Source organism: Falco punctatus (genome assembly GCF_963210335.1).
Source record: "Falco punctatus genome assembly, chromosome: 8".
In the NCBI taxonomy this organism is placed as follows: domain Eukaryota; kingdom Metazoa; phylum Chordata; class Aves; order Falconiformes; family Falconidae; genus Falco; species Falco punctatus.
In genome coordinates this window covers 46,712,147-46,736,705 of record NC_137588.1, presented here as the reverse complement: position 1 = coordinate 46,736,705, position 24,559 = coordinate 46,712,147, and the positions used below count along the sequence as shown (strand labels likewise).

Here is a 24,559-nt window from a genome sequence, read left to right as displayed (position 1 = left end):
CTTTGGAAAGAAAAAAACACAAATATTTTAATGTCATTAAGGTTTGGGGTTTTTTTGGTGGGTTTTACAGATCTGTCTTAGATCAGATCACAGACCAATTTGTTTTTGAACAAATTATTTGCCTTGAAGAGTAAAAGACAAAAAGCCATTTCTTGGGAGCGCATTTTCCCATCAATGGCTCATATTATCACATTATCATCCACTACAGGATCTTCACCCCACCACACCTTGCCTTTATCTTCACACATGTTGAAGGAAGAAAAGGCTAATATTCCCATCCTGTCACCTGGAGACCTAAGGCTCAGGGAGCCTACACACAGGCCACGAGGGGCCTTGCAGGATGCATGTGCTGCTAAGGGCCAAGCCAAGTCCCCAGCCACTCACCTTCTCCTGAAGTCTCACTCTGCTTCCTAGGAAGCAGAGCTTTTTGGAAAACAGTACCTTGGTTTTTACCTTTTTAGTAAATAAAACATTCCCATAGTTTTTCAAAAAGGACTCAAGATGTGATATTATCAAAAAAGAAAATTAAAGAAGAATCTTATATTTTTGGTGATCTTGACCTGTATCTCCTGAACGTTTTGGTTTGGTTGTATGATGTTCCTCTTCAATTTTTCACTCTTCATCAGTGTCTCAGAGACATCTGTGTACAGCCTGTTTCTAAAGGGCTTTGGACACTGATGTCTGTCTATTCCAAAAGACTTCTCAAGAACAGAGTAACATGAGAGTGATTTGAGCTCCTAGTCTCTGGTCTATCTGCAAAGTGCCTAGGGAAGTGCTGTTGTAGGCAGATCATAATTAATAATTAGCATTATTTATAGTGGGGCCCGCAGAAGAGAATTGAAAGTGTCATCAGATTTTACATCCAAAATACCGTCTAAGTTAGTCCTTTCTAATTCCCAGGCATTGCTGTGGGAAGATACAATTGCACATGTAAATACTTTCCCATGCCTCCTCACCATGTGCATATTTCGCATGTGTAAAGCATATGGGAATGTATGTAGGGCCTCGTTGGAAATGTAGTGTGTGTGTAAATTGTTGCTTGTCTACATCTGTGTATCTAATTGCATGTGAAAATCACTACTTTAGTTGCATCAATGAAATACAACTTTTTGAAAATATAGCTTGCATGTGTTTCTCATTCATTTTAGTGAGGCACAAGATGATCCAGTTGAAAAACAGTAGCTAAGACCAGATGTTCTTCTGTTCCTCCAGCGTGAGAGAAGCAGCTCAGCCTTATGAAACATAAAGCTCCTTAGCTTAGGATACTTTCAGTATCATGGGAGAGAAAGATCATCTCCTCCAGTGGCCTCCCTTTTCAAGGACTCAGACCCACTCCCAAACAATGTAAATGGCAGAAGTTCATCTTTGCCTCCAGTAATTCAGAATCAAGCATAAAGTCTTCTTCAATTGCTGATGAGCAGTGGCTAGAAATGTTGTGCTGTGGTCATTTACTGGGTTTTGAGGCAACCAGGGGATACTCCTGGCAATGCTCCTGGCCAGCTAAGACTGGACATATGGCAGACGTTTAATGTAATATATGATGGGAAAGGTAACTCACCCGGTTTTGCTAAAACATCATTTTTAAGCTATGCGCCTAATTTCTAAACAATCGAGTTTTAAACATTTTAATAACTTCTTGAATTTTTCCACAGCTCTGCTGCTGCTGGGGTTGTATTCCCAAATTCAATGAAACTCTTACTCCTATACTTAAAACATTCACTTTTCATTTAAACCTGCAGGAAAAACAAAATCTGGATTACTTTCAAATTATTGGCCAAGCTCAAAGAGACATCCCAGCCCTTTATGGGGTGCAGATAAAAGAGCTCACAGTCCCTGCTCTGCCAGGAAAAACGTTCACTTTCTCTGAAAAACATTAAGAAATCAAATGAAGAGCTTATTAAACTTTTAGATGCAAGAATTTGCGAATTGGACAACGATGCATGTATATGTCAGACCCTTGAGATGAGATGGTGCCTGTCATAAACTGCTGCTGGACGCGTAAATAAGACTCACTGTGCTCTCCCCCAGCTGTAGAGTATTGAAGTCGGAGCTCAGGCTGAAAGCACTCTTTGTGAGGATCAGCTCCCAAGATTTATGTGGAAGAACCTTTTCTTTATTTACCAACTTGCTGAGACTAACAAAGTATTTGATAGCTTGGAGCCTCCTGCCTGACAGCCTGGCTTGTAAGAGTATTTGTCAGTGATTGTACCTGCTTTGCTATTTATTTTTCAGTGCCCCATCCTGCAAGTGCCCTCCTGTCCCATCGATGAAGGACCTTAAGCGAAAACAATCTGCTCCAAACTCTCTTCCTTCCACCTCTTCCAAAAGCCTCAAACAAAACCGTTTTGGGTGCTTTATTCTAGGATACATGAAACTAATCCTCTGCTTCTCAAAGAAGCATTAGTTATTCTAATAGTTATTCTAACGTATTAGTTATTCTTCTGAAGAGAGGTGTTTTAGTTGGCAGAGGTGCTCACTGGCCATTGCAGGTGTTGGAAGTGTGGTTGTACCCGAGGGAGCGATGACTATTAAAAAGCGCTCCTTCTTACCCATCAGCTCTGTAAGGCTACTTTCACAAGTAATTGTAGGCTATACAGGGAAAACAAGTCATCTCTATGCTTATCAACCCGATGGACCTTCATTGCTACTACTAATAAACACATGAGCAGCTTTGACTTGCAGAGTCCACTCTGAGTTTGCAGAGTTAGCAGCTACAAAAAGCTTTTCACTTCTTACTAGTAAACTTAGAGCATTTGATCTGTAAATGGAGACAGATCAATGTCTCAATTTATAAATGCAAATATGTGAATGGGGCTGCTGCAAATGAGGGTATGCATCACCCCAGGTTTACATCCAAAGGTGCAGCAGACATCTGCCAAGTCACCCCAGGAGTTGCGTGAGAAAAGCAGTTTGTATTTTCTCCTTGATCAGGCAAATACAACACATGCACAGCTAGAGGATATTAAAAATAAATATATATTTGTAAGTCTTCCCAAATGACCACATTAAACAGAGATCTTGGCTAAAGATTTGCTAAAGATTTGCTAAAGATTTTGTCCTCAAAGTTAGGTGCATGGGTAAGAAGACTGAGAGACCACTTATGTTGGAATATGCTGCTTATGATACTGCATGCTTTATTCTTCCTTTCTTCTAGCAAGATCATATCCAGCTCACTGATGCATTCTGTTCTACACAGAGCATTTGAAATATTTGGAAATCTTATCTACATTTTTGTGCATATATTTTTGCTCCTATACTGGATTTTACCTAGTGCGTAGGCAGCAACACTGTGAACAAGTGAGATAATAAAATGTTTTTAGTCAGACCACTGGGGTTCTCAAACACTCCATGACCACCTGATATGAACCCTAAAACATTGCAGATCAATCTGCTCCATTCACGTGAAACTCCTGTGTCTGCAGATTCAGTCAGGCTCTTCTCAGCCTGTTTGGCCTTGCAGTAACTGACTGCCCTTGGAGCCCCAGTGGGCTCCTTGGAGCAAGCTGCTGTCCTCGTCTTGAGTATTTCGGTATTCCCATCCTGCCCAGCCCTGATTCACAAGATGACTGGGGGCAACAGTCTCATCTTTGCTCAAGGAGTTTCCTTCTGGCATGTTCCTCAAGGCAGTCCCAAGCCCTGGACTCTGCAGCTTGCACCTTCCATTCTGGTTTAGGGAGCAGGGTCCCAGGGAACAGATCTCAAAGCATCATGCTTCCAAACTGCAGGCGATTGTATTAAAGGGTGACCCCTGGTTAGTCTCCCTGATCTGCTTTGCAAGAAGAATGGCGCCTGTGTCCAGCACAGGAGTCTGGATGAAGGACAGTGTCCATAAGAGTACTCCCTGTCAAGCTTCCATGTTTCTGCACCTCACCTGAGTGTCTGGCCACATTCCTTTTCCCAGTTTTATGTGGCAGTTCACATGACCTAAAATCATCTTTAAACGCCCTGGGACATTTTCCATTTAGTGACTCAGCAATCCCACAATAATGAGAAAAAAAACACCTTAAAAGTTAGCTTTCCCCAGATGCCCACCTGGCTGACTCCATTTCTCCAGTGCTCTGAGTGATGGAGTGCAAACCTGACGATGCCATGCACCTCAAAACAGTGCATTAATTTATTTCGGAGTGATTTCATAAGACTCAGCAGCCTTCAACCAAGAACCAAGTATGCTCTGGCAGAATGGTGGTCGGAGTCTTCCTCCACTCATTCAGAACATGTTATTGCTGGTGCAGGAAGCAAATACAGCCGACCAGTAATGCCTGCTTCCAAAGAAAACACTCGCTTTACTGTATCTGGTGTTTTGAAATGTACGAAAATAAATTATTTATTATCATGACTTTTGGGCTGAACCTGTTTATATGGGCTTGCATCTGTCTGATCTGAAGACTGAGTCACTGACTGACAGACACCCCGTTGGCTGGTCCAGTTACTTACATTATGTCCATACTGTTCCAACTGCTTAAATAAAAATAGCAAGCTTGAAACTTCTCCTCTGTTGGCATTTCTTCATAGAGACGGGGTGTTGCTTAAAGAAACATCAAATCACGCTTAAAGAGGTCAGATCTGGAGGGTGAAATGGTAGAATTAATGGTGAGACTCCCTGGCTGCACATTTCCAGCCCAGCTTTAGACCCCTCAGCAGCTGTGCTGGATGCCAAGAGAACGGGCGAGGAGGTTTGGATGACTTGTGAACCGCTTCAGAGCTTCCTGCAAAATATCAGTCGATGAGAATTAAAAATCTGCTGAAGCACAAAACTTGCAGCCCTTCTGCCACCGTCAGCCACTTCCACGCCTGGCAGCTGGGGCAAACTCACGAGTAGTATTTCCACAGACACCAAGTTAATTCTTTTTCCTCCTTTTTCCTTTCTACTCTCTCATACCTGGTGCAGACTGAAGTGAGAGCTTCAGATGCGCCTCTTGAAGAGGACGATGGAGGTGTGGGATTGCAACAGAACTCTCCCATCCCTGTGCCAAGGGGCTTCTGTTATCATTCTCTTCACTGTGCCATCCAGCAAGGTAGTTCCAGACTTGCAGGCATTGAAGGCTTTGTACCATCAGTGCAATTTTCTGATTTCCTGGCTTTCCATTAGTTTGTAACCTTTAAATTTACGTTTCCTGAATTTATTTTTTATCTCATCATTACATCAGCAACATTACTTGAAATAATCTGACAGTTATACGGATCCTCAAGTGTGAGCTAAAGAAAAGCTACCTTGGTGGGCAGAGAGAGGTAAAAAGGCCTGAGGCAACAGGCAAAATGTTGGCTCTCCTCCCCATTTGCTTGATTAAGTAGGAACTGAAAGAGGCTGACAGCGAATGCTGCATCCCATAAACAAGCAAAAAGTCCCAACCTAACTGGCAGACAGCATTCCCATGGGACCTGGGCACCCAAATGGCTTTTCTGGGATACACTATAGCCATAAACACAACAAAATCCTACTAGTGCTGCAGCCAGGAGCAAGTAAACAAGAAGAGCCTTGGCCATTTTGAAGGTCAGAGGCAATACTGCTGCTGCAGTGCAGAGGTACAGTATTAGAAGAGGCATTAGCCATCTCATAAGCCTCATCCTGGAGGCTTTAGTACAGATACTAATGATACCATGATGAGAAAGGGATATTCCTATGGCTCTAGTGAACCTTCTGCCTCTGTCAACACCGTGAAGACTACAGTTCCTTACCTGACATGTCATCCTTTTGATGACTCCTTTGCAATATCTTGAAACCACAAAGAATAAACCATACATATTTATGCTGCAATACACACCTGAGTGTCTGTCTCCCAGGAACCAAGCAAGAAACCAAAGTATAGTTATGTCTTACTATTACTAGTTTGAATTGTTCATCATTTTCATTCAAAACACTCTGATCAAGATTAGGAGCCCAAGCATATCAGATGGGCTACAGAAAACACTGTGACTTGTCTTTTGTCTCAGAAGAACTTTTAATTTGGTGAGTACAGCACTTGTGAGCTAGATCTACATGCGATCAGACACGTCTTTTCCACCTGAAGGTAACACTCATTTTTATGCAACTGAAACAAGTGTCTAATCACAGTTTCTCCCTTGATTTCACAGATTATTTTTAAAGAAGAGGAAGCAATTCAGTACAGTCTGGACTTCTGTGACCGAGAAGAACATGCAAGATGAAGAGGTTCTTCTGCTTAATACACATACCTTGGAGCAACAGTCAATATCTAAATGAAGTATAATATTCTCTACTCGCTCTGCACTTGCAAACATGGAAGACTATGAGTAGGATGTGTGTTTGTGGTTGAGGAGGTATGCAAGCTATGCTCTGTGTGGATGGAATATGCCTGGTGCTGAAAGCTGTGGGATGGAAGAATGAATGCAGTTGTATTGGGAGAAGGAGGAATGCTTACACTATTTTGTGTCCTCAAATGTGGATTAGCTTGGACAAGGATGTAAGGTGGGAAAGACATATCCTGAACACCTGTTTCTACATCTGTATTTTTTTAACTCGTTTTGGAGACAGCATGCCTTACTTCACTATCCTTATTCTGCACTCAGGTCCTTTCCATTTCATGCAGAAATAATTTCTTCTCTTATGAAAGTCAGTTGTGTTTCCAGCCGGGGGAAGGCTGCGAGGGGAGTGGTGCCCATATGCACGCATTAGGGCTGAAGGACTGTCCTGGCTTCAGCTGGGGTAGAGTTAATTTTCTTCTTAGCAGCTGGTGCAGTGCTGTGGTTTGGGTTTGGTGTGAGAACAATGCTGATAACATGCTGATGGCTTTACTTGTTGCTGGGTGATGTTTATAGTAAATCAAGGACTTTTCAGTTTCTTGGTCCCTGCCAGCCAGAGGGCTGGGGGTCACGGGAAATTGGGAGGGGACACAGCCAGGACAGGTGACCCAAACTAGCCAGAGAGGTATTCCATGCCATATGACATCATGCTGAGTATATAAACTGGGGGAAGAAGGAGGAGAGTGGGGACATCCAGCATTATGGTGTTTGTCTTCCCAAGCAACCGTTACACGTGATGGAGCCCTGCTTTCATGGAGGTGGCTGAACACCTGCCGGCCCATGGGAAGCAATGAATGAATGCCTTGCTTTGCTTTGCTTGCGTGCGTGGCTTTCGCTTTACCTATTAAATTGTTCTTATCTCAACCCTTGAGTTTTACATTCCTTTCCAATTCTCCTCCCCATCCCTCCGGGTGAGGGGGGAGTGAGAGAGCGGCTGCATGGTGCTGGGTTGCTGGCTGGGGTTAAACCATGACAAGGAGACTTGGGGACACATCTGTCTGGGTAAGCACTGGGGAACTGGAGCAGCAGAGAAGCATCTATCCTGGGATGCAAACCTCCTGCTGCTGCCCTGAGTGCACTCCATGCCTGCTAACTTCCCTCATGCTGGTGCTTACCTTCCACACTTCAAGCTGCTGCTGAAGTCAGTGGGAATTTGGTCCAGGCAAGGCATTCAGGATGGCCTCTTTGGGGAATGCAATTAAGGCAGCCACATTCTCAAAGTCCCACACAAAATGTGCATGCAATGATTTGGCAAACAGTGCTATTCTCACCTTTGTCAGCAAAAGGAAATTTAATTGATTTATCAAGAAGCTAAGGCTAAAAATCTCTCCAGAGGCAATGGAAATATATGCACTTTCACTGACCTCTGAAAATACATGATTTATGGGAATACCCACTTATTTACCTAAATTCCCACAAACTGACCTGAAAAAATTAGTCCTTGATCTGTGATGTCAAAGGACATCCTCCACAGAGGCAAAGTCACTGAAGGAGAAAGAAGCAAAAACAGAAGGAAAAGAAAAAGTATTATTTCAGACTAGAAATACATTGAAGGGATAGAAAATAATTTGTACTAAGTAGTGTAACAGAGTATTACTTGGCAATGCTGTTAGGCTGCGGATGGACAGAGAGACTTAGGGCTTCAAGCTAGTTTGGTTTGGCTGTTGGTAATTAGGAACTTGAAAGGAAATTTAAAAACATAGTAATAACAATTTCGACTCGGAAATGCTAGAGTTCCACAGACCTATAGCCACATGCCTGACCTCTGTTCCCAGGGAACCTCCACACGCACCCCTCTGCAGAGCTGCTGGGCTTGAAGAAGTCACACTCCACTTCTAATTTTTTTACAGGATAGCTACCACCCCTCAACACTATGCTAGGTGTCTGCTTGCCAATACTTTCTGATGGATCACTGAAATGTTTAGAATGTAGATTTTAAGACAAACACCCTTGTGAAAAGTTTTATGTTCTCTTACGGTGTTTCTACAAAGATGACAAGACTTGGACTTTGAAGATGTCCCAAGAAATAATTCAGTGCAGTGGACTGGACAGTAGGTAGTGCCCTTGTCTTGGAAAGATGAAGAGTTTTGTTCATCTTGTCAGATTTGAATCTGAGATCCAACAGATGCAAATGACATGCACTAGCAAATGCTAGTTCTTAAATTTTCTATGAAAAAAGGCTTGATGAAATTTAACCTTCCTCCTTGCAGTCCCAGCACAGCCAGCTCCCCTGAATTCAGTCAAGAAATATGAAGAAAATGAGCTATTTCAGATGTCAGATCCAAAATGCATGCTGTTCTATGTGTAAAGAAAGAATTGTGAAAATTAGATGGACCACCATCAGTTTGAATGTGAAATGCTTGAATTGATCTAGGATCCTGTATAGATCTGGGAACTAAGGACATGAAAAGTAAAAGCCCCACAGTCGTCAAAAGTAGATCAGAACAAAATCTGTAAACTCATTTTTCTAGAGAGTGAAAAGTGGGTTAGGCCATGCTCTGTGGTGGTTCTGAACCAGGACTGGATGTTCTGTCATGCCTCAGAGGTCTAATCTGAAGTTACTCTTTGGTGTCCTCATGGAGATCTAAGTAAAGAAGCTGTAGAGTCCATCAGAATCCAACCGTGAGAGCCTGAAGCCAGATTTGGATCTGGACTCTGTGGGTTTGGCTCATTTCTAGGCATAAGTGAAAATGCGTTTGGTGGTCTGATTCAAGACTCCAGCAAACAGGTGAGTTGGCTTTGTTTAAAACCACTGTGTAATTCTGCGTGATTGGCACCTTTCACTTAAAAGAATCCTGAGCTGCATTAGCCAGCAATGAATTAAATTGGCAAAGGCTTGGGGAGGTTTGTAAGCAGCTGGCTCTATTCAAGGCTTAGATTCTCTCATTTTCATGAACCCAAACCCACACTGGAATAGAAAGCAAAAGAATAAACTACCTACCCAGCATCTGATAGCAAGAAGAATGCCATTCTTCGTAAAACAAAACAAAACAAAAATCCCTCTTAATGTGATAATCGTACAATAACTAATTATTTCAATGAACAAATGACACCAAGACAAGAAGTATCCTGGAGTCAGAGGCATGAACTTTTAGCTGGTAGGTCAGTGGTAACGTATCTTGTTTGAACAAGCCTGACAAAGATCTGCTGAGCAATATCCATTGGGGCCAACAGCGCTTGGCTGTCTGCGTTGTGGTAGAGAGATAGACTTGGATAACAGTGTCACTCACTCCTTCGCTGACACCAGCCAAGCATAATGAAGCGTGGCCAAAGCCTTCTTCAGCGTGATGGCAAGAGTGAAATGCTAAAAAGACCTAAAACTGGTTGATATGGATGAATTAGAGTAAAATGGCTGCAGTAACAATGATCTGAGACGGCATGTCCAGCATTGAAGCCAACACTGCCCTGTTCCAACCCCCTCCTTCCTCTCTAATGGCCTTCATGCTGCATTTTCATGTATGCTGCAAAAAATTATGTAAGTACATCCAGCCCACAGCAGTGTCAAGGGATGTCTACACCGCAGACTACAGCATAATGCTGAGGTATCTGGATCAGCTGTAAATGAGCTAATCGGAGTACCTCTGGCCATGTAACTGCAGCTTCAGAATGTGCTTTGCATAACTACTTTCTATTGTTATTTTTAACGCTCATAATAGCATTAGCACTGTAACAGAGTGGAAGTGTCTAAGGCCAGGGACCTACTGATCTAAACACAGATCACATCCACCCCCAAAACTTCTGAAGTAAGATCAGACACAGCAAGTGGATATGGAGAGGTGAGCAGGCTGAGCACAAAGAAATCAGCTGAAGATCTGCACTAGCTTAGTTCTCACAGGAAATCCTTCCTGCCGTTAAACCCAAATATTAGCTGAAAATGAAGACAAAAGGGAGAAAAGAAAATTACATCATTTTTTCTATATTGAAGGAGAGTTTTGCCTGGCTTCCATCCTAAAACAGAGAATGAAAGTTTCACTGGTTGCATCCAGTAAATTCTAATCTGTATTAAAAACTAAGCTATGAAGAGGTGTTTTCTTGTGTGTAAAAATCCAGCCTGAATTTTCCAGGAGCAATGCTATTTTAGCTGTTTCACAAACCTGACCTACAGTGTATAGCTTCTGGCAGTAAAAGAGAGATCTACAATACCACTCAGAACACCTTAATCCATTTTCAGAGAAAGGTCAATCATCAGGTTAGCACAAAATTTCTGGGACTAGACTCTCTTCTAGACCATATTCTTCCTACAAACCTGCTAACAACAAAGCTATGGGAGGCAAAAAAAGCGTATTGGCACTGGCCAATGTTTGTGAGCAGGGTCAGCCCGAGTGAAGGGCAGCCCAGCCCTTGTAAGCTTCATGTTAAAATGGGAAGTGTAGATTCAACCCAAGGATTCTGGTTCATCCACAGGCCAGCAGATATCTTTTAAACCAGCTAAGAACATAATTTCCTCAGCCGTGAGAAAGAAATCTAAAAAAAGCAACATGGATTTTTTTCTCATGAGCAAATTGAGAAAGTGTAAGACCGTAATCATCATGGTCCAGTACAAGGAGGATGTGATGGCTGAGGATGACTTCCAAGTGTAACTAAAGAAGTAAAGGGATACTGTGTGGCACAGCTCAGTGATGATAACAGATTAGCACAGATTAACGCGCTTCTGAGCTCCTAGGTGTTGGTTTGGCACTATGAATGACCCAAGAAAGAAATCTTAACATGTTATGCGTGTGGAATGTACTCAGAATCTGAAGGAAGCCACAAAAAATAGACATACTTCCCTATCTGTAACACTAGCTGATGGCTGTTTCCAGTCCTTCTCTTTCTCCAATGCATCTTAGAAAATAGCTTTTAAATTCATCAGATCTTGGACATACAGCATGGATAACGTTCCAGCAAGTAGCCGTTTATTTTATAAGGGGATTTAAATATTGTAAAACTGAATAAAATGCAGGTGTTTGCAATACAGACAAGTGAACCTAGTGTAAACTCTACAAAGATGTGACTTCCAGATTAAAAGGGCTTTGCACAGTTTGTGCTACCTCAGTGGAGGAGGTGGGTTTTGGATCAGCTAGTGTAGCATCTTCCTTTGCATTATGAGGCCCCCGATTCAAACCTCTGCTCTGTTCACACACCAGGGAAACACACGCAGTAAGACAGATGGTGGCCATATTTACATCTGCACGATTTTGTTAACTCTGAAATTTGGCTGAATAAGATCAACCAGCAGATTGCCCAAACACAAATAATTGCCATCTAGTGTCTGGAGCTGCCATGCTTTCTGAGAAGATGGACAGTAAGCCCATACTGTGCTACTAATCAGATGACTCAGACGAGGCTACTACCGAGGGATGCTGGGATTAACCAAAGCAGGAGCAAAAACACATGCGAAGAATAGATTCGCTGATTTTCACACTGGAGTTTGGTAGCAAGGAAAGAATTACAGCTACCTTTTGGAAAGTTTCCCCAACGATCAAACCCAAACCTTCTGGCCCATACAAGGATCAGCCCCCTCAAGAAGACAGATTATATGGAAAACCTTACAACAAGGTTTAAAGACAATGAAACTCTACCTGTGTCAGTTCATTGACTTCTGATTTACACCAGGAAAAGTGAACAGATAGCCAAGGTAGTACTAGTTAATTATTAAATATATAATCAGTGTAACCATGCCCTCTAGAGGACTAAGTTTACCTTCATAGAGTCAAAACCAGCCCTTTGGTCTGAACATGGAAAATGTGGGGGAAAGGCATTCTGGAGGTTTGTATTTTCCTTCCCATCTGAATCTAGATGTGAGTTGTGATTTCCTTGCCGGCACCATACTGTACAGTGGGTTGAACCAACCCCCCAAAATGGCACCGATAGGTGAGTTTTAACTTCTGTACCCACCTGGTGTCTCTGCCAAATGATTAATTCAGCTAATCCCCACCCAGAGACTGAAAGACTGATCTGAGGTCTTATCCTCTACTAAAGGGAATGTCACTTCTGTAGACATGGGACTGCTTTGCAAGGCCTGACCCAAATCAGCATGTTGAGTATTAAATAAACAGCTTTCATTTTCTTACCTCCTGCTTTCCACATCTTCCTTCCTTTTCTTTTTTCTGCATTCACTGGCAATTTCCCCAACTTTCCTTGGTCAGTGCGGTTTACATTCCCAGTTGGCTTGAGCTGCAAAAATGAGAGTGAAATCAATCTGCATGCAGTTTGTTTGCCATGGCTGTGATCACTCCAGTTCGATGGGATGCTGGTGGCAGGATCAGCTAGCTGTGTGTTCATGGGTACTTGGTGCAGGCTGTAACACGGTCCTGAAGGAGCCAATAAATGCTTGTGGAGTTAGGTCTGAAATGTTTTTGGCCTGGAATGTCCACATTTTGAGATCAGGAACCCACCGCTGTGAGCATGTGAGCCACATACCACCAGCTGTATGGGCAGCTACTTTGAAAAACAAAATCTGGAAAAGAACAGGGAAAGGGTCAAAGGTATGAGCTAATAGGAGGCAACAAAAAGGATATTCTCCCTCATCAGTTCAGTAGGTTTCTGCTGGTCAGGCTGGTCTATGCAGAACTCCAGATATTCCCTTGGAAGTCCTGCAGACCTGCCTAGGGATGCACGGCTGGAGTGGTGGCCTTTGTTCAGGCTGTAGAGGGACAAGCACACAACAGGGAGCACTTGCTTTCTACCAGAGAGTATTTTGACATCTTTTCCGTGACACCTTAGCTTGTGTCTCAAGTTAGACTGCTCCCCAATGGTTTAAGGGACAAACATAATTAGAGTGCAGCTATATTTTAGTAGGACTGTTGAGTAAACCCAAAATAGCTCAGACATGGGATTTTCAGATTCTGTACCATTAGCTTCGCTTTTCTCATTGAGCCACTGGGATGTTAGACACCGAATATACTATAGCTGTCAGACATTGGTTTTCAAATCCACTCCGGGGATGTTTTCTTTTTTCTTTTTCTTTTTTTTTTTTAAATCCCACTTTACTGTATTTTTTTTTCTTCTGACTTTTCTCCCAATACAAGCGTATGTGTTTTTTTCCTTGGTTACTTCCACTCTGCTGACCTGGTTTTTTGCCTTCCTTTGGAAATGTTTAGGTGTCTCGGCAATGGAGAGGATGAATCAGTGAACATACAGCGGGTCTGGGAAAACCCCGGCACAGAGGAGCGTGTGGGGAGCAGAGAGGATTGCAGAGCCTTTGGAAACAGCTCAGCAACAAAGGATGCTATCATTTTCCTTTTCTCTCTAAAATTTTATTAGCAGCCAGTAGTGCTGCCCCAAGCAGATACTGCCCTTGCTTTTAGTTCAGTAAGACCTTTGTGCCTGGTTTAGAGCAAAAAACTCAAAACATTTTACCGACAACTGAAAAATGCACATAACATAGCACAAAATTTCCAGCAGTAGGAAGATCTTGGCATATTGGAAACTGAAGGATGATTTGTTGGGAAGGTGCAGACCTACCCTCACAGAGGTCTGAGCATGAAAGCGCTTACTTAGGTTTTAATTCATTCTCAGGAACAGCAACTGCCTCATCTCAGGGTTGTGTCTCCACGGTTCAGTGCTTGGTCACAGCCTACTGGAGATACGGCCATTTGCTTCAACAGCAACAAACACACCTGAGAAAGAGGCAGAGATCTGTAGATAGTTCCTTAACAGAAAAAAGAGGCCACTTCTGTCAAGTAAATTATATGATATAAAGGACATTGAAAATTTGTCACACAAATATCGAATAAATGCAGAACAATGTAACATCATGATCTAACTGGATTTTCAAATTAACATTGAGTTGTAACCTTTAGATACTCTCCTTACTAAAGGTCAAGAGCAATATTCTATTTGTTATTCTTCTGTTTAAAGTGTCTTCCAGAGAAAAGAGTGAATGAACTGTAATTTAGGTGAAAAAAATTCCCCCCAAGCATTAAAAGTCCTGTGTCTTGGCCCTGGGGCAGGGATGCACATAATTTTAAACATTTTGAGTCATCCCACTGATTTCAGCCAGATTAGTCATATGCTCAGTCTAAGCACAGCGCTAAGTACAATGTGTGATCAGACTTTTTATTTCAAAGAAGAATAGATGGTTCATGCTGAGGTTTACAGAAGCTCTCCCCATTAAACCAATGACATATGCCTGTGCCCTGACCATTTGAAAAGTGCTTTATAAAATTGCATGTAGACTTATTGCAAACAAATACTTTTTCGCCTAGAATCAGTTGAATCTGAATCAAATGGGTGTGTTGAAATGAAGACTGAAAAACAAGAGTGAGTTGCGTAAACTGATAATACTACTATTAGGGTTGAGTAACATGCTAGACCTTTTTCTGAAAGCTGTAAATATTTTTCGAATTCTGAATATTTGATACAGCTACAGTGACTGACATTCTGGTTTACAGCATGAGTAAATCACATCATAAATAAAATTTAAAGGTAGTTAACAAAATAAATCTTGATGTTAAATGGGTGAAATGTGGGTTCACCAATTGAAAATGTCATTCTTTGGTTTTGTAGTGTCCCTTAAAGACTAATCTAAAAGAAAACTAAATTAATCTCGTGCTCACCACCTTTAAATTGCAAAAGTGAATAACTTTCAGGACTTGCCAATTACTAGGGAAACTTCATAGCTGGATTATTCCCAAATTGCACACCCTTTATTTTAACCACTAAAGGCAAACACATGGTTTTGATGGATCGTAAAAGAACAGGTTGCTTTCTCAGTACTGAAAGAAGCTGTAATTACTTCCCTTGTTCGGTGACTTCTTGATTTACTTAGGTTGTTATGGGTGATACTATTCTGCTAAGGTAATTGGAGCTGCCGGAGTGAAGCTGATGACCTGAGGGAATGACCAGTGGCTTTTCAGTCTAGGTGACTTGCACCTAATGAGTAGAGTCGTGCTTCCCAGGAAACGAGGACACTATAACTGCCTTAAGTACTCGGTATGTGTACTTTAAAGGCTTACGTTTTGCAGTCCAAGCAAATTATGTCTCTGTATGACATTCAGAAACCAAACTAAGTTCCATATACAGATAAAATAAAGGTATTTGCTTCAGATAGAAATATGAGAAATGAGTCGTGCTGGGAAGGGGAGCTTCAGGTATTTCTTTAGACAAGCAAATGTCAACACATTAACACGAGGTAACCAACAGTTCCTGAAATCAGTCTTTTCTGTAACACAATAGATAATAAAACATGGTTGCAATGAGTGAAAATGGGTTATTTTACTATGAATTAAACTACTTGAGTTAGACATGAAGCCACATAAGTTTTCAAAGGCTGGCACAGACTTAGGGAGGGCATCATTCCTGAGCCATCCTTGGAGAGGAGAGAGAAAGTTGCATGCAGTTAGACTCCCGAGGGAACTGGCCAACTCCTCAACAAATGTCCCTTCCATCCCCCAGCAGATGAGGCAGACAGCCACCCAACATCTTAGCACTGCTCCCTCGAAAAGGCATTTCTCTCAGCTGGCAAAGAGAATATCTCAGTTCAGCTATAACTGTTGCTTGGTTTGGTTTTTGCACATTTTTTCAGATACGTGTTGTATTACCTTTCTGTTCAGAAGGACAAACTTTGACTTGCTGCACGTTGTCTGAAATTGAGATACAAGATTTAAACCTGTGGTTCCTGATTCAAGGTATGCTAGATCTCACGTGTTTTGAAACTAGTGCTGGCTTGGCTTATTGTGCAATAGGCTAGCTGCTCCATGTAAACTGATGGGAAGAGGTAAAATCATCCAACTCTGAGGATAAGAGTCCTGTATCATGAATCATACATAGCTTTTCCCTTCAAGTCCCCTGTATAGTCTGGTGGATCCATCTCGGTATGAAATCTTTCAAGGGGTGTGGGTACACAGAGAAGTTGTAGAGAGATAAACACAATTTACACCATTGTGTAAATTCAATTTACAGCACTTCATAGCTGTCTGTTGCCCTAAGAAGAAAAGTTGATCTACTTTTACTCCAGGGGAAAAGCAAGCATGGACAAACACTGAGGAGTAGATGAGATGCTGATGGTTAACACCTAAAGCTAATCTCATGGTAGCTCAACCACATCCACAGATTCATAGTGTCTCCTAGAAGGTGACACATGTGAGTGTGCAAAGACAGCCCAAAACCTAGGTCTCTAGGACACTCAGAATCTACGGACTGATGTTAAAACACTGACCAGGAAAGAGTTTGGCTATGGGACCTCTTCAAAGTGGCCAGAAATGCTAACACTTAAACTATTAAAATCTTACAGCATCATAATTTCAGGAATTATTTCAAGTGACAACTTGCCTCTTAATGCAAGAGACTGCAGACAAGTACATTTACAGCTAAGATTCTTCAGCACCTGCAGGCACCAAGAGCAAGTCTCACATACGGTATCCAGATGTCCTGCACGGCTGGAAAAGGCACAGAGCACACAGCATCCTCCAGAAGTCACCATGGAGGGTGCTCCTTAGAGAGGCAGGTGGCCAGTTAATCATTGCAAAGGCTCAGTCCCCCATCTTTTCTTTCCCAAAGTCCAACTGAAAACCTATTCAAAGCATTAGAAAACCTGGCCGTTTCTTTAAAGTATTCTAACAGTTTAAGCCTTCCTTGTGAAACACATGCAAATTACATTTCCAGTGGCTGGTATACAAATTGGATGCCAAAATACCATTATATAGCATTCTACCTGAAGCCCAGATCAAAATTAGCGATTGAGGACAGGCTTCATAACATAGGGAGCTCCAGGAGCCTTACTTAAGCTGATCAATTGAATAACATCACCATCAAGGACTTAAAAGATGATCTGAAGAACAAATTATTTTAATTCATTATGGATTCTGGAATAGCAGAAACAGAGGTACTACTGATGATACAGAAATAACATTTATGGAAGGCAGGAGTTAAAGCCAGAAACCTGAGCCTGAGCTTGGGAGGGCACATGTGCCTCTGAACACACACAGTCAAATGACAGGGGAAATCTACACAAGTGCTAATGCAGAAACAGATAATAAATTATAGTTTGCAATGCTGTGTGACAGGGAAGATTCCTATCTCTTAATTGGAGCAGATAAAATTTCTTTCTTGTGTGAAGTAAGAAGGCACATGCAGATACCCCGTTCACCTGGGACCTCTGCCATCAAGAATGGTTCCAAAGAATGTTTATTAATATGGTGATAGGCGCTTTATATATATAAATATATATGCCAGGGCCAACACCATACCTGACCTAGAGCACGTGCGAGCAAGTGCAGGGGACTCTGTGAGATAAGGTGCCATCCACATTCACTTCTTTAAAAAAAACTAGAGACCTCCATGATTTTAGATTGCTCAAACTCTCAGAGCTCATTCTCATCAAAGCTCCTGGCCTGGCCGAGGGCTGGGGAAGCAGATCTGTCCTGGTCTCCAGGATGGACTATGGGAAACTAGAGCTGTATATCAGCATCCTGCTGACATTTCCCCTGAAAACACCCCCACATCCCCCCTTCTCAAGTCAAACAGCCTTATGGAACAGCAATATCCAAACAGAATCTGCTGAGGACTGATACATCAGCCGCGTGCGTGAGTAGAATCATTTAGGTGGGAAAAGCCCTTTAAGATCACAGAGTCCAATCCATTAACCCAGCACAGTCAAGTCCACCACTAAACCATGTCGCTAAGCACCACATCTGTGTGTTTGTTTAAACACCTCCAGGGATGGTGATTCCACCACCACCCTGGGCAGCCTGTTCCAGGGCTTGACCACCCTTTCAGTGAAGAAATTTTTCCTAATAGCCAACCTAAACCTCCCCTGGTGCAACTTGAGGCCGTTTCCTCTTGTCCTGTCACTTGTTACCTGGAGAAGAGACCGACCCCCCCGCCTACAGCCCCTGTCAGGCAGCTGTGGGGAGCGATAAGGTCCCCCCGGAGCCTTCTCCAGACTAAACCCCCCCAGTTCCCCCCGCCGCCCCTCCCAGCACTTGTGCCCCAGCCCCTTCCCCAGCCCCGTGCCCGGCTCTGGACACGCTCCAGCCCCTCCATGTCCCTCTGGCCATGAGGGGCCCAAACCCGAACCCAGGGTTGGAGGGGCGGCCTCACCAGTGCCGAGCACAGGGGTCGGGCACTGCCCTGGCCCTGCTGGCCACGCTGTCCCGGCTACGAGCCAGGGTGCTGCTGGCCTCCTTGGCCACCCGGGCACGCTGCTGGCTCCTGCCCAGCTGGCCACCAGCCCCCCCAGCCCCTTCCCCGCCGGGCAGTTCCCAGCCCCCTGCCCCAGCCCGCAGCGCTGGGGGGGCTGTTGTGCCCCCGGGGCAGGACCCGGCACTCGACCTTGTTGAACCTCCTCCAGCTGGGCTGGGCCCCTCGGCCCGGCCTGCCCAGGTCCCTCTGCAGAGCCTCCTGCCCCCAGCACATCAGCTGTCCCCCAGCCTGGTGTCCCTGCAACCCGCCTGGGGGTGCGCCCCGTCCCCTCACCCAGCCCCTCGGTAAAGATGTTAAAGGGACGGGCCCCGGCCCTGAGCCCTGGGAACCCCCCGAGTGCCCGGCGCCAGCGGGATGTGACTCCATTCCCCACCGCTCTCTGGCCCGGCCGCCCAGTCAGACGTGTGGATCCCAGCCATCCCCAGAGACTGGTGTGTGTCTAAGTGGCGTAGCAGGTCGCTGACCATTTCTCCTTGGATTATGGGGGCTTCGTTCCACTCCCCATCCCTGTCACCCAGCTCAGGGGGCTGAGACCTTGAGAACAACTGGTCTTACTGTCAAAGGCTGAGGCAAATAAGTCATTAAGCACCTCAGCCTTTTCCTCATCCTTTATGCCTATGTTTCCCTCCACATCCAATAAAGGATGGAGATTCTCCTTAGCTCTCCTGTTGTTTCTAATGTATTTAGAAAAAAAATTTTTAATGTCTTTTACAGCAGTAGCCAGGTTAAGCTCTAGCTGGGCTTTGGCCCTTCTAATTTTCTCCCTGCATAACCTCGTGACACCCTTGCAGCCCTCCCGAGCTGCCTGCCCCTTCTTCCAAGGATCATAAACTCTCCTTTTGTCCCCCAGTTCCAGCCAAAGCTCTCTGTTCATCCAGGCCGTCTGCCCCGCTGCTGGGCTTTCAGCTCATGGGCACAGCCCGCTCCTGAGCCTTGAAGTTTCCCTTCTTGAAGAATGTCCAGCCTTCCTGAACACCTTGGCCCCTCAGGACTGTCTCCCAAGGGACTCTGTCCACCAGGCACCTAAACAGGCAAGGTCTGCCCTCAGGGAGGCCAAGGCAGAAGTTCTGCTGACCCCCCTCCTTCTCCAAGAAGCAAAAACTTTTACTGTTATGTGATCCTGGCCTCCAGCCTTCACATCACCCCCAAGTCCTTCTCTGTTCACAAACAATGGGTCCAGTGGGTGTCTCCCCCAGCCAGCTCATTCACCAGCCGTGTTGGGCAGTTCTCTTCCACACACTGCAGGAAACTCCTGGACTGTCCCCTCTCTGCTGTGCTGTATTTCCAGCAGACATCTGGTAAGTTGGGTGCCCCCCGAGAACAAGGGCTAGCGACTGTGAGTCTTCTCCCGGCTGCTTATGGAGTGTTTCATCTGCCTCTTCATCCTCGTTGGGTGGTCTACAACAGACTCCCACCACGCTATCTGCCTTGTTTGCCTTCCCACCACTTCTTACCCATAATCACTCAACCCTGTAGTCACCATCATTAAGCTCTAGGCAATCAAAAGGCTCTCTAAGATACAGGGCTACCCACCGCCTCTCCTTCCTTGTCTATCCCTTCCAAAGAGTTTGTAGCCATCCATTGCAGCCCTCCACTTGTGCGAGTCATCCCAACACATTTCCATGAGTAATTAGTGACCTTAAAGGATAAGTGGGGCATTTTTGGACTCTCATCCAGTTGCTGTAGAATTAACAGCTGAATTTATGAGCTCACGTGGTCAGCTGTGTCAAAAGCTACTGGAAAATCATACTAGGTAAGCAGTTACTGGGAATCTTTGTGGCTTTCAAGGAGACAACCACCACCAGCCAGGCCAGCTGGGACTCAGGCTGTGCCAAGAAGAGGCATGGCACTGGCCAGGAATGATGCAGTCTGAGCCCTCCAGGACACATAGAGGTTTGCCATGGGGTCCTCCTCCCTTTTACAAACCTCCCTGAAGGAAAAGGCACTGATAGGCAGCATCCCTGGGGGAGTTCCTGAGTGAGGGAACAGATGCTCTCTGCTTCTCTGCCCACCTCCCCTCCAAAATAATCTGACATGCCCAGAAAGTGGAATATGGGAGATTATGATTAATGGCTTTGTTTACTCTTTTGTGAGATGTTATAACAGGCAAGGAGATAACGTTGTTGAAATACAGATCTGTCATAAAAATAAGCAAACAAAAATGCAAGTAAAACAAAACAGTCTTCACGTCTTAACTTTCCAGATGTACGTTTCTGAGTTCCCACTTGGGTTGTTATTATTATTATTACTACTATTACTATAATAATAGGATTCCCAGTCATGGAGCAGAACCAGCACACGTATAGAAATGTTAAGACTGGAGACAAGAGGTGTGTGCAGCCAGCCAGGGGAGCAGATGTTGTCTCAACTGCTTTTTTCAGTGTGCTGAGCACTCGTAACCACCATGTCCACGGGGGAGCCCAGCAAGACAGGCAAGTTGGCGAGAGACCTCACCTAACAGAAGGGACTCCAAATCCTTTTATAGTCACAGATTATGAAACTATCGGCCACAGTTGTTAGAAAGGAGGAGGGGGAGGAGGCTCAGGAGCAGCCTTAAATCTCTTTAAGAAACAGCCTATCCCTCTATTGCTTTGCCTTCAAACATGGGTTTAAGCTGCAAGATTTGGAACCAGGCTCAGATGGTTTGGGGTTCAACCTTCCCCCAAACCCTGGATCAGTTTGTATTTAGGGATTTGGCCTCTGTTTGTCAATGCAAGAAGGGCTAGCTGCAGACCTTGGATCTAAATTCAACCCTTTCCAAACTTACCAGGGAATGCTTCGACCCATCTCTATTTGTCTTGGGTAGGGGAGTCACTCTGATGCTATCTGCAGTGGAACTTTCCATTAGCAACAACATGAGAGACAAAGAGCTCATGTTCTGACCTTTATAAAACTATTCCTTAACAAAATTTGCTCAAGTAAAGAATCCACAATCCTCTTTGGTTTTACTCATTTAATTGATACGGACATAAAATATTTTGCGTTGTTTTAATAATAGTTTGGGTTTCTGCTATTTAAAAAAAAAGTTCATTTCTCTGAACATATTTTTAGCAAAAATATTTTGCTTGAACTTTTTTCCTCTGCCTTCAAAGGCTGCTGCACAGTTCTGGGGTGCTAAATACTAAACTCACATTCTACCACTCCATCTCCTCCCATTTGGATGGTAATCACAGGATCTTGATGCCAAATTCTGGAAGATATTTTTTCCAGCAGCAGCATCTGGCTTCTTGGCAGACCCCGCGAGCAGTTGTGTTGGCAGCAGTGGGAGCTGCTTGAGTCTGTCATGTGTTTAGGCTGCTGCAGAGCTGTCTGAACCGCCTTGTTGCCTTAGACAGTATGTTCTCTTGACTTCCATTTAATTTTGATAAATTTGTACTTTCTGTTGTCCGCCTGGTAACGAAGCTCTGTCGATCCCGAAAGGATCTATATATAGTTTCTCTAATCAAGAATAATAACGGATGTTTGTGGAGCACTTTTCAGCCCACCAGACCCCAGCTCCTGCTCAGCAGACAAAAACTACTCCGTGACCTCTGCAGAGGGATCATTTTGCACACCGCTGAACTGCAGCCACCTCTAGAAGGGATCACGGGAGCCACTGAACTCGCAGGAGACCCTCGAGGTCCAGGCGCTCTCTCCACTGTCCTGCCACATGCCAGGAACACTCTGACTAATGCTTGTCACGGGAAGACCAAGACTCCAGCCTGCAAACTGACTCACAGAGCTCATTAGAGGAGCCCCCTTTTGCCTCCTGAGTACCTTAAATTCTGTATTCTGGTGAAGGCACACCAGGAGGGATCTGCCACTTCTGCTTTACAGACTGGCAGTGGAATAACTTTGAACTTGACTTCCTTTCAGGCTAAATGAAGATAGCAGTAAGGAATGGATTTATTTCCTACAATGCAAATACTTAAACATAATTCCTGGCTCTGGGGAAAGCTGCATATGAAAAAAAGAAAACTCTGCTTAGCTGTATATTCCCTTGTTAAACTTGAATTTCTTTCTTGATTTCATCTACTGGAAAACCCACCAGGGTGCTCATACAGCTCTCTGGGCTGTGATTCAGTGCAAGACTTTGCCCTCCCATTCCCATTGCTGGAAATCACTGTTTTAGGAGACATTTTTCTTTAGATATGCACTTCTCTTCCTGAGGCTCAAAATGTCCCTGAGGCTCAAAATTGCTTTGATTCAAAAGATCAGTATTTTGTTGAGGTAATACATTTTAACATTTATTCCAAAAGATTACTAGCCATTCTTGCTTAGCTCTAGGAACCCAGATGTCTCTCTGCATGGCCAGAGCACAAATAGAACCTGCTAACACCTTCCCAGCATGGAGAAGGCCACTCCAAATCAGAAAGGTGGGGCTCTGTTTTACCCAAACATATGAAAATAATAATAATAATCTGGTCATTCATTACGCCAGGTCTTGGACAAGACTATAGAAGGATCTGGTGAGTCCTGATCTCAGAGGACCTAGTGTGTCTGGCTTGATGACCCGAGGCTTCAGCTCTAAGGAGTAACAACACTCCATGACCCCCACTGTAGGATGTTAGGATAGGACATGCAGTTGACATGCAACTGGAAGTTGTAATTTAGACATTTTCCCTTAATGTTATTATTTATCCAAGATCTCTAATTAAGTACCTGAAATCTTTAGAAAAGTACTCTTTCATTGATCTAAGAGAAATTTGGTTTTAAGTTGAAAGTAGCTTTTCTGAGAGCTGGGTGTCCCCTGAAGATTCTCCCCTTAATGGAATGTGTTAGAGCAGCCACTGCAGTCTTCAGTTACACCTAGCAGACTCACACCTTCTCCTACAGCTGTCTGCAGGAGTAAGGGCCAGAATCACCAAACATCCAAGCATATCCAAACCCCTCTTCCCTATATTTCCAAGGATCTCACAGCATCCTTGAGAGGTACAATCAGGAGACATGTAAAACGGCAGCACACTTGACTTAGGATTCACAGGGTATCTGTGGCAGCAAAAAGACACACAACAGGTCCCCTGATGCTTCAGTGAGGGCCTTCACCACTGAGCCATCCCTCCTGTACCACTGCAGCACACACAGCACTCATCTATTGAGGGCTTCTCCCTTCTTCCTGCTCCCATTACAACACTTCTTCAAGTACCATAGTGACCACATGGACGTCTGCTGGAGAAATTACTGAATAAAGATGAGTTAGCACTTCAAGGTTTCATAGCCTCAAATAATTTGAAATAAAGATCCTTCCAGACACTTGCTGAAAGCAGCACAAAGACAGATCCTGCTGTACCTGGGGACGCTGAGCCACAGCCGCTCTGGAACCACAGGATCACAGAGATGAAAGTCAGCTTCAGTAAATCAAGCAGTCTGTTCTCCTACACTGCTATAAAATGATCCCTACAGGAGTTAAGCTGAGACCTAGCTGTACAGAGGATTATTACTGCAGGTCATGGTGGGGTATCCCAAAGATTTATTTTTGTAATGGGATTTAACTACACTGGGCATAGCTCTCGGTTGCTGGAACCAACGACTTGCCAGATTGTGCAATAATTTTGTTTTGGTTACATGTGTAAGCCACCCTACAAACCTGCTGCCACCGGGGTGGTGGTGAGGGGGCAGCACTGCAAGTCAGTCGAACCACCCCCAGTCCCTGTGTGAAGTGGGCAGGTGAGGACCCGCGAGCTGTTTGCTGTTCCAGCAACAGACCTGATGAATTCAATGGTATTAGCAAAGAGCAGTCTCTTGGATGCTTGAAGGGAAAGGGACTCTTCCCACAAGTCCCTGTTGGCATGATGTAGCAGCCTCTGAGTAACCAGCCCTCTCTGCCCAGGATCCAACCACGCAGTTACATGTCCTCGCCTGGGCTGCCTCTCCTGCCTGCACCTCCCTGGCCAACCTGGGCCTGACAGGGGAGGGCCATGTGTAGTCATCTCCTCTCTAAGATGTGTCTGTAAGCCCTTTGATGTTAACGGTCAACTGAGAAGCTGAAATTAAGAGGTCAGAGGTGTGAGAGCACTGTCTGGTCAAGGATCGTATCAGGGGGATCTCTGCCTTGATGCTCCTCAGGAGAAATACTGTGGCCCAGCACGTGGTGAGAGTACCTGTCTCCAAAATTCTCTACAAAACTCATGCTACTCCAAGCCCAAAGCTGATTTCTATACAGAGACATTTGAAAAGCTACTTGAGGTTTGACAGA

The 24,559-nt window shown here is 44.2% G+C and overlaps 1 protein-coding gene across 6 annotated transcripts in view; it reads right to left on the bottom strand.

Annotated features, from left to right (window-relative positions):
* The window catches only part of LOC308068795 (uncharacterized protein), a 185,376-nt gene that overhangs the window by 30,036 nt on the left and 130,781 nt on the right, over window positions 1–24,559 (bottom strand). For 2 of the 6 annotated variants that reach the window (XR_013930129.1, XM_080400005.1), the window contains exon 1: window positions 4,435–24,559. This exon is cut by the window's right edge and continues 26,355 nt beyond it. Coding sequence is in view for 2 of the 6 variants with exons in the window: in XM_080400005.1 (XP_080256131.1) it covers window positions 4,435–4,502 (68 nt within the window). In the remaining 4 variants the exon portion in view is untranslated. The remainder of the gene's footprint in view (window positions 1–4,434) is intronic. The other 4 variants (XR_013930131.1, XM_080400006.1, XR_013930128.1 and 1 more) reach the window with 4 other exon arrangements.